The 10626-nt window shown below is 33.2% G+C and overlaps 1 protein-coding gene across 1 annotated transcript; it reads right to left on the bottom strand.

The window, feature by feature from the left end:
* Positions 1 to 3768: 3768 nt before the first annotated feature.
* On the bottom strand, positions 3769 to 10209 carry LOC139901654 (probable DNA helicase MCM9). The gene is made up of 19 exons (XM_071884343.1): positions 10049 to 10209; positions 9808 to 9910; positions 9325 to 9460; positions 9090 to 9228; positions 8751 to 8817; positions 8045 to 8219; positions 7859 to 7958; positions 7671 to 7768; positions 7496 to 7561; positions 7187 to 7279; positions 6663 to 6779; positions 6163 to 6302; positions 5889 to 5970; positions 5648 to 5769; positions 5082 to 5149; positions 4856 to 4965; positions 4729 to 4776; positions 4491 to 4643; positions 3769 to 4214 (listed from the first exon to the last, which is right to left on the bottom strand). The coding sequence occupies exons 1-19, from the start codon at positions 10207 to 10209 to the stop codon at positions 4171 to 4173; spliced, it is 2022 nt and encodes a 673-aa protein (XP_071740444.1). The 3' UTR covers positions 3769 to 4170.
* Positions 10210 to 10626: the final 417 nt, after the last annotated feature.

Raw genomic sequence — 10626 nt, 5'->3', positions numbered from 1 at the left:
AACCAAATCGGGTGTCAACCGTAAGAACGGTGGTTGCACAGCATGGTCAAAGACAGGACCTTGTGCCAGACCGAAAAACTATAGGGTGAGCTTTACTATTGCTCTTACAAAGGATAGTACTAGCATCCGACACGTTTATAGACCATAATCAAAAGCATGTCATTAGACATTGCCTTAACAGTTGCTTGTTCAACGCTTTCCTTTACAACCGGACGGTAGTTTGCCGAAAGGTAATATACGGAGCAAGTATACTGGACGTGTTGCTTTCCTAATACAAGGTTAGCAAGTGGGTGACACAAAACCGCAAGTTTTGAGCTAAAATTTTCAAATCTGAAACCCACCAAACCCACAAAAATATTTTGCAAACACCGGTGAAGGGTTATTCCGGAAAACTTATCTAGGGTAAAAACTAGATTTAATTTTCAAAAGATCAAATGTTTTCATAAAGATCCAATTTCCTTAATGGATCTAAATTTTTATAGTCATGTGAGACTGTAAACCATATCGTTACTACCATTGTTTATACCGCCGTATAGAAATCACTGATGTACAAAGTGTGAAGAATAAAGAAGTGATTCTAGTATTTCAAGACTATATTGCTTGAGGACAAGCATCGCTCAAGTGTGGGAATATTTGATAATGCTAAAACGAACATATATTTCATAGCATTATTCCTCAAGAAAGACAAGCTTTTAGTTGCAATTGTTCTATTTAAAAGTGATATTCGTTTAAATAATAAAAGGTGAAGACAAAAGACAGATTCGACGAATTGAAGACGCAAAGGTCCAAAAAGCTCAAAAGTACAAAATACAATCAAAGAGGTTCCAATTATTGATAAGAAACGTCTCAAAATTAAAAGAGTACAAGATTCAAAACGCAAAGTACGAGATATTAAATTGTACGCAAGGACGTTCGAAAATCCGGAACCGGGACCAGAGTCAACTCTCAACGCTCGACGCAACGGACTAAAAATTACAAGTCAACTATGCACATGAATATAATATAATATATAAATAATTCTTAAAAATTATATATATATTATATTAATATTTAAAATCGTCGGCAAGAAAGAAGCCAAAGCTGGTGAGCTGGAATTTCAAACTCAGTGACTCGCGGAGTTTGAAAGCAAAAATGCCGCGAGTCGCGGAGCTTCCCTGGACTCAAATCCCTATAAAAGCAAACGAATTCTGATCATTTTCATATCCATAATCTATCTCTCTCTCAATATATACGTAAATATATATATATAATTTATATTTTAATTTTAATTTTAATTTTAAATCCTAATAATAAGGGTATGTTAGCGAATGTTGTAAGGGTGTAAGTCAAAATTCTATCCGTGTAACGCTACGCTATTTTTAATCATTGTAAGTTATGTTCAACCTTTTTACATTAATGTCTCGTAGCTAAGTTATTATTATGCTTATTTAAAACGAAGTAATCATGATGTTGGGCTAATTATTAAAATTGGGTAATTGGGCTTTGTACCATAATTGGGGTTTGGACAAAAGAACGACACTTGTGGAAATTAGACTATGGGCTATTAATGGGCTTTATATTTGTTTAACTAAATGATAGTTTGTTAATTTTAATATAAAGATTTACAATTGGGCGTCCCTATAAATAACCATTTACACTCGATCGGACACGATGGGCGGGGTATTTATATTTACGAATAATCGTTCATTTAACCGGACACGGGAATGGATTAATAGCCACTAGAATTATTAAAACATGGGTGAAATTATGTACAAGGACACTTGGCATAATTGATAACAAAGTATTAAAACTTTGGGTTACACTCAGTCGACATCCTGGTGTAATTATTAAACAAAGTATTAAAATCTTGTTACAGTTTAAGTCCCCAATTAGTTGGAATATTTGACTTCGGGTATAAGGATAATTTGACGAGGACACTCGCACTTTATATTTATGACTGATGGACTGTTATGGACAAAAACCAGACGGACATATTAAATAATCCAGGACAAAGGACAATTAACCCATGGGCATAAAACTAAAATCAACACGTCAAACATCATGATTACGGAAGTTTAAATAAGCATAATTCTTTTATTTCATATTTAATTTCCTTTATTTTATATTTAATTGCACTTCTAATTATCGCATTTTTATTTATTGTTATTATATTTAATTGCAATTTTAATTATCGTACTTTTTAATTATCGCAAGTTTATTTTATCGCACTTTTATTTATCGCAATTTCATTATCGTTATTTACTTTACGCTTTAAATTAAGTCTTTTATTTATTTAATATTTTACATTTGGTTTTAACTGCGACTAAAGTTTTAAAATCGACAAACCGGTCATTAAACGGTAAAAACCCCCCCTTTAAAATAATAATATTACTTATATATATATTCGTATTTTTATAAATTAAACTAATATAGCGTTAAACTTTGATTAAAAGATTTTCCCTGTGGAACGAACCGGACTTACTAAAAACTACACTACTGTACGATTAGGTACACTGCCTATAAGTGTTGTAGCAAGGTTTAAGTATATCCATTCTCTAAATAAATAAATATCTTGTGTAAAATTGTATCGTATGTAATAGTATTTCCTTGTAAAATTTAATAGTATTTTATACCCCTTAGCTTTGACATCAATATGTATACAATGTCTCAATAAAATGATGTAATGCAGACTTTTATGATAAGAAAAATAATAATTGTGATGAAAATTGGAAGAATGTCGTGGTAAAATAAATGTAGTTCATTTATTCTAACCAAGTTAAGTATATCAATATGTTTGTAAAAAAACGATAATTTTCTTAGTCGGAATCTGTGGTTCCACGGGTCATTAAAATAAGTGACTTTAGCATTTACGTTCACTTAATAACTAAAACATATCATTAAACTGTTTCGTTTAAACAAACTCGTGGTCTCACGAATCATTTCACTACTATAAAAAAACATAAGTAACTTTCATGCAGGAATAAAAGAACCCAAAAAACAATACATGGGTTAAAAGCACTACCAACAAGTCAAAGCACACCTCACCGAACAAACTACCAGCCTGAAACAAACTACACAACTAAACAAAGAACAAGCAAGCCTAAAACTTGAAAAACCAAGATATCTAAAGCAACAAAAAGCTGCAACAACAAAAAAAGAAACGAAGAACCGTGAATCCGAACAAAAACCCAAAACAACTAGCCCAAGAACCGACCCCATCATTGTTATCGTTAATAAACAACCTGACCTTTTCCGCAGCAAAGATAGCCTTCTTACTCTTTGAAATCGGTTTGATTAAGCTCTAGAAGTGAATTGTAATATGTTCATAGTAATTGATGATTTGGTTTAGATATTTATTGTGTTTAATTGGTATTTTAATTCATTAGTTATATTAGGGTTTGATATTATTTTTCTTTAAAGTATGAATGTAGGTGATGAAAATGTGAAAGAGATTTTAAAGAACATGAAAGGCAATTGACTAAAATACCCTAACAGATATTGTGCAGGACACATGATTTAATTTAACGGAATTTTTTTGCAATCATCACACAAAAGGAGTATCCCAACAACTTTTGCAAACCACAATAATAACTAGTTTACGATTAAAAAAAACACTAGATCTTTGAATTATTAATGTACTATTGGATTTATCCCAAACGAGACAATTTCCTACACTTTGTCATATTTTAAAAGTGTATAATTTGAGTAAATAAATAATTTTATTTCGGAAAAACAAGTATGGCATTCAACTTAAAAATCATGCATCAAAGTTTTACAGTGAACATACCTGGGGGACAAACTTTTCAAGATCACTACATGAATATATAGAATTCTAGCTATAACTAAAACAACATCAACAGAGCTGAGGTGATGAGTCAGCCCAGACCTGTTATGCCCCATTTAAGCCGAAAGAAGCAGGAGCAGTTAGCCATCGTGTCTACATGTAAATATTGTCCATACCGAACGCACCCACCTTATTTCCAAAAATAAAGGCCCAACAATAAACAACCCAAAATTCATATACATTGTCACATGTGCCCACGTACATGACCAAATTACATTACATATATGAAATGTATAGAAGATATGACGTCACCAAAATTCATGTACATTGTCACATCATGCATGACCACCTGTGCACTAGCAATCTCACCTGGTATATCGATCGGATTCATATGGATGTTATTCGTGTTATATACCGAGCTTCTCAATGATCTGCTTTTCTTGTTTGGCATCTGCAGCTTCAGTCAAGAAATCACCAACGACCACTTTATCCAAAGGAGTATGTCAATAGTCATTACCATATTTTTAGGGCATTGCAGCTTTAAAACTTAAGAAAAAAAAAACTTTATTCCATTTCAAACTTTATAATAACTGGTGTTAAATCGCCAGTAATGGTTTTGAAAGTCATTTCTGGAAATCATCCCAAAGAACACATACCCTAATACCCACCATTATTAATAATCAAGTTTTATGCATATGGTGTGTGCTAAAAGTTAAGAGAAGGATACATTCTTGATCAGGATTATCAGAGAAATTCGAGTGTAATGCATTTCCAACACTATCAACAACAGCTGATATGGTCATGGATGACTCGATACACAATATTGCCGTAATGGCATCCAATCGAGTCACTTCATTTCTAAACATCAATCTTGCATGTGCTGCAATCATAATAATTATAATGTGTTATTTTACCAAACACATGATGCAGAAGGTTGGTTATTTTAGGAAAGGTAAAACTTATACCTTGAGCAAGTCGTATCAAACTCTCAAGCATTCGGACAGTGGTTCGTGCTGCATTTTTTTTATTTTATACAAAAATATCATGCTAAGAAAAACATATATAAAGTTAAGGGATATGCAGTGGTCAGACCTGCATTTTCTGTTGCAGATCTTCTTTGTAGTTGATAATATCCTGAAATAACATTTTCTGCATCCTTTGTTAAAGTTGGTCTAAAATACCCTCTTACAAAGTGAATATACCTGCAAGATAGCATAACTACACCGTTAACTAAACTTGCATTACACCATGTAATATCTGTTAATGAGTACATTGAAATGTTAAATTTCTAAATGAATGCAAAAGTTTGATTTTGTACCTTCTGAGCAGGGAAAGTGGCCACTTCTTACTGAAATCTTCTTGAAACTTGTCTTCCTCTGGTTCTGCCTGCCCATGGAGACCACTCTCAAGGTTTAGTATTGTCACATTAGGGTTTAAATTTTAAGTAAAAATTGGGTCTTAACCCAAACCCGTCCCGACTGAGTTCGGCCCGTATGGATCCATTAAAAAAAGATGACCCCTTTTCTTTCTAAAGGCAAGGACCCGGAGATGTAGCCTATAAGGTTTGAACTTAGGTCTCCTCTAGAGATTCTAAGCCTCCAACCATCAAGCTACCCCTTAGGGTTAAAGCTGACCCATTTTGGCTTCGACCAAAATCAGACCCGAACCGATTGGTATTGACCCGTTTGAATCTGTTAAAAAGGCTGACCCATTTTAGGTTCGGCCCGTCTGAACCCAAACCCGTTTGGGTTCAACCTGGTTGGACCCGTTAAAAAAGCTGACCCATTTGGGTTCGGCCCGTCTGAACCCAAACCCGATTGCCAGATATAGTCATGTGGTAAGATAAATTGACCACAGAGAACAACCAGTAGGCATAATCAGTACCTGTTCAAGAATATGATCCGAGACAACTTTATCCCAGTCTGGATTCCTTGTGTCCAAGAGAACCAGGACTATGTCAAATCTGCTAATTAAAGGTCCGGATAATGTTGTATTGACAGATAGAGCTGAATTTGTTAAGAAATACAATGTATAAGTACGTTATGATAAAAAGATGATAAGAGGAAAACACATGGTATATCACGTGAATAAAACAGAATGTGAAAGAGTTTTCAAGAAACGATACATTGATCAGGATCATATTGCCCTTTGGGATTTGTTGCACCAAAGACTATTGTTTTTGTACTGAGAGTAGTTACAAGACCTGCCTGCAAAAGCAATATCATTGAATCAAGAGCTACTTAATCATTAAGACAGTTTGAAAACAACTACTAATGGCCAAAAAACAAAGCAACAATTAAGCTTAATTAAGTTATATCAAATCTTTACTGTTCATAACATAATTCATAGAGATCACAGATATTAATTGTTAATGTTAATAATGTGGGGATAAAGGCTACCTTAGCAACACTTATAGTCTGCTGTTCCATTGCCTCGTGTATGGTCGCTCTATCATGTTCCCTCATGCTATTAAACTCATCAATACAACAAAGTCCACCATCAGCTAAAACGAGGGCCCCAGCTTCCAACATCCATTCACCTGCCACATTCAATAAAGCACTTTATTTTTAACTTCAAAAAGAATCGAAATCGAAATCAAATAAATGATATCCCCATCTTGATGATCTATATTCAGGAAAGAACATGTTACGATTTATGAAGAATTAATTCCTCAAAAAAAAGTATAAGAGGACAAGAAGTGTGTTAACTATAAACAGTTGTAACGAGTATTTTCATCCTCTGTATAACTTATAATTGAATTCCAATTAGTCAGCATTCTTTAAAAAAAAAAAAAAAAAAAAAAATATTTATATATATATATATATATATATATATATATATATATATATATATATATATATATATATAAATTTGAGAAGAGTTAACAATCAATTCTTACCTCCATCTTTTACTGCAGTGACTGTCAATCCAGCACTTGTGCTTCCCAACCCAGTAGTAATAACAGATCTTTTGCACAACTTAGCAGCAAATTTCAAGAACTGAGACTTTCCTGTACCTGAAAAGTCAATCAAACATTTTTGTTGTTGTTGTTGTTGTTGTTGTTGTAATGCCATGTTAGTTAATAAAATAAGAACAACTCTTCGCGCAAGTAGGATCAAAATTTGGAGAAATGAAGGGAAAGTTTGACTGCAATTAAGGAAAGGACTATGTGTTAAATATGCCTTACCAGGAGATATTTATGAATAACATCTTGGGTATTTAGAGAAAGGAAAAAAAAATCTCAATGAGAACAATTATTCAACAAAGTATATGAATGTTCATGCATCAAGATACCAAATTTCATCCCGACTCTACGTTCTTGATTAAGAGACCATGTTTAAGTTGGTATACTCTTAGCGTCTTTTTTCTAGAAATATGTTTATAGACCTAAGCCTAGATAAGGATTTATTTGACATTTTGTACCTGGGTCGCCAACCAGAAGTAGATGGGACTCGCCTCGAATTTTTGTCCCAGAAGCATCAACTTGTTGTACCCCTCCAATAAGTGTCAAGGCAACTGTTAAACAACAATTCTTGATTATAACTTATAAGATTATCATGTAATCTTAAAAGAAAGAATATAACAGATTAACAGTTTTACTCAGTGGTACCATGTCCCAAGTACCTTGTGAATTAATTATTAATTAATATAAATAAATACTTAATATTTATAATCAAAGGATATTAATGCCAAAACAAATTATAAAGGTTGAAATGAATTTAGAGAAAATACCTGCTAGCTTCACAGTAAATAGACCGTAAACTTGTGGGCAAATAGCACGAAGAATAGCATTTCTACCTGTAAAAATAATATATTGTAGCTTTCTCAATGAATAAGGTGTACACCGACGCTCAAACTGATCATAGCAAACTATGTTTAATAAGCATCTATGATCTATATATCTTACCCTTCAATGGAGTGTCTTTGAAGTCTGACCAAAAGTTTTTAAATTGCTGAATAATGTCTTCGGGGATTTCAATATCCAACTTTACCTCATTTATTCGCCTAAAAACATCAAACTCTAAGTATTAAATCAAAAAAGGATAACGACATACATAACAAACATTCTAGAGTTAATGGGGGGCTTCGTTATACCTCACGTAATTAGCTACTAATACAGGTTCAAGGTCACAACGAACATCCTTCAAATCAGGGGACCATTTAGCTGTCAAAACTCCTGTCACAATCACATCATCTGCATATTATTGTACAACATGTCAGCAGTAAATCATGAAAATTATGAGTTTATAGGACATACAAACATATGTTACTATATGGTACCTCCAGCTTTAACAGTATCAACAAGATCATCCTGCAAAATAACAGGAATTGAACGTGGAATTGCTCCAATGCCTAGAACTCGTATGCTTTCTTGAATCTTTATCTCTTGGTAATCATGACACACTTGGTTGCCTTCTAGAAGCGTGAAATTGGTGCTTTCACAGTATTTGGACTTCTGTTTAGTGGATAACATATAGGTCAAAGTAGGTCAATGGGACAAAATCGAGTTTAGTTGGGCCATGTCGGATTTATTTGGTCAAAATCAGCAAAAGTCAATATTGGTCAACATTTTAATATGAAATTTATTTAGATATTTAAAAATGAAGATTATATTTAGGTTTCTAGACTGTTATATTAATGTTTATGTTTATAGATTTATTGTATATTTACGCATAAAATTTTGAAATTTTTATTACTTAAATGTATTAAAAAGTCCAAAACCGATTACTCCTTGAGTTGCTGATTACTCCCTCGAAGTTCCAACCAAATACTCCCCGAGTAGCGTTTTTTTCAACCATGAAAACATCCACACAAGTTCTATAAAAACGAATAAAAAATATAATGCGTGAAAACTATAGCTTCATAGACACCCTCATAGTAAGTTCCCCTTTTTCAACAAAAAATTCAGGCTTGTGTAGTGTTCCCAGTGGTAGTAGGTGACAAGGTTGTTAAAAATTACTGAAAAGGGTAAACAGTAAATAATAACCTGGGAGGGGCAACATATTGGCTTCGGTATGGAATTTCTGCTTTCCAGTTCAGGATAAACTTTAAACCTACACATTAACTTCTCCCATTAGTAGTCCAAGGCCAACAATCATCAACTAAATGATAGAATTCATGAAAACTAAAACAAAACTTGTTATTAAAGAACTTGAATCTATGGCTATGAGCAAAGAACTTGAATCTATGGCTATGAGCAAAGATTATGCAAGCGTTACTTGTGTTTATTGAAAAATTTACAAGGATTTCATAATTTCATATATGGTTAATAACAACAAAATTAAAACAAAACTAATTAAACAAGATTAGTCTAGTGAATAGCAACCTGTGTTTACATTTTCGGCATTCAAATTGCCTTTCCCCTTCTATCATCTTTACTGCTCCAGATCTAATTACCGTTCCTTTCAAAGTAAGTAGAACGCCGCGATGCTTCACACGAACACGACCGATGCTTGGACAAAAATCTACATAACCGAAGCACACTTTCTTACATGTGCAACAATATAAAATGAAGTAAATAAAAAAGTATTAGTAAAGAAAGAACTTAAAAAAAAATGTACCAGGATCTTCAAGCACTGGACCACGAACTTCAAACCGAACATGCACAAATTCCTTTTCAGTTAACAGTGGATGCTTCGAACCTTCCTTACGAGTTTCAATCTCTCTGTTTTTGTTAATCAATTGAAAGATGATCTCCTAGATCCCCAAAACATACCAACATCAAAGTTCAAATTTAAGTTAGACATCACGTATCAAAATTACAATATATACTTGTATAGAAACCTAATTCTAAGATAAGAACATACTATGTAATGGCAAACTATACTCTAATCATTATGCATATGCTAAAATATGCCAACCGAAATGCATATGCAATAAGATATATATGTGCAAATTATAGAACATAAGTCAATTGGATTATTTAATGAGTACAGAGATGATAAAAAAAAACAGGTTACGTTAGTGCACATCAATTATATGGCTTAAACCCTAGATTACAATACAACAGTGACGATAAATAAAATTAGGATGTGAAAACAAACCTGAGCTGATTTAGCTGCATCATTGAATACAGGCAAGTACTCATTCGGTTCAACAAGTATTTCATAAGCAAGTGGTGAATCGTGTTCCATAAGTTCAGCAATACTAATACATATACGGATTTAATTTTATTTAACAATAGATAATAAATAGATTAAGATAAAGATATTAATTGAGGTTTTCTGTTAACAAAATGTAAAGGTAAACAGTTAGTTTGATTTGATATGGAAAATAGTTACATACTCGACAAAGAGAGGATAATGAAGGCGTTCGTTGGATGATTCGAGGATTGATTGAAGTTGATCGGAACAATATTCCGTTAAGAAGTCCGTTAGGGTTTTCTTAAGCTCGACGTAGCCGGCACCGGCACCGTCACCGTCGTACATCTCAATATCCATCACCATTGGAGGACTGACTAGTCGCCAAAAAAGTGATTCCTAATTTTCTATTCTAATCGTTTTGGCGGGATAAGTGGTGCTACCGAGTTACTTGCTGGGCGTTTGGTTTGACATTTTTGCCCATGATCATCTATTTTTTTTATCCAACTATTTTTTTTAATTGACTAATCTCAGGACGAAGCGAGCAACCCGGAGTCATTGTAGGCAAACCTTCGTGACCGTGACCGTGGGGAAGAATAACTTTGTGAATGACATAAATCGAACCTTTAAGCTCCACATTGGAAGGTTAGAATCATCTATCTGGTGTTAAAACGTAAGTTAGCATTTAGTGAATTAGTGGTATGCATCTTGTGACAAATTTTATTCTATTTAAAAAAAAAAAACGAACACTATTATAAATAAGAAATTTAAAAAGAAAGCACA

Source organism: Rutidosis leptorrhynchoides, chromosome 3 (genome assembly GCF_046630445.1).
Source record: "Rutidosis leptorrhynchoides isolate AG116_Rl617_1_P2 chromosome 3, CSIRO_AGI_Rlap_v1, whole genome shotgun sequence".
In the NCBI taxonomy this organism is placed as follows: domain Eukaryota; kingdom Viridiplantae; phylum Streptophyta; class Magnoliopsida; order Asterales; family Asteraceae; genus Rutidosis; species Rutidosis leptorrhynchoides.
Note: the sequence above shows the minus strand (reverse complement) of the source record. Positions and strands in the feature narration are given on the sequence as shown.

What these genes read in the sequence shown, in the direction of transcription:
- LOC139901654 (XM_071884343.1), bottom strand. Translation starts at nt 10,209, where the DNA reads ATGGTGATGGATATTGAGATGTACGACGGTGACGGTGCCGGTGCCGGC. An exon ending in TGCCGAAAATGTAAACACAG is followed by an intron (nt 8,818 to 9,089) that starts GTTGCTATTCAC and finishes GTTAATGTGTAG; the next exon opens with GTTTAAAGTTTATCCTGAAC. An exon ending in ACTTCTGGTTGGCGACCCAG is followed by an intron (nt 6,780 to 7,186) that starts GTACAAAATGTC and finishes TTGACTTTTCAG; the next exon opens with GTACAGGAAAGTCTCAGTTC.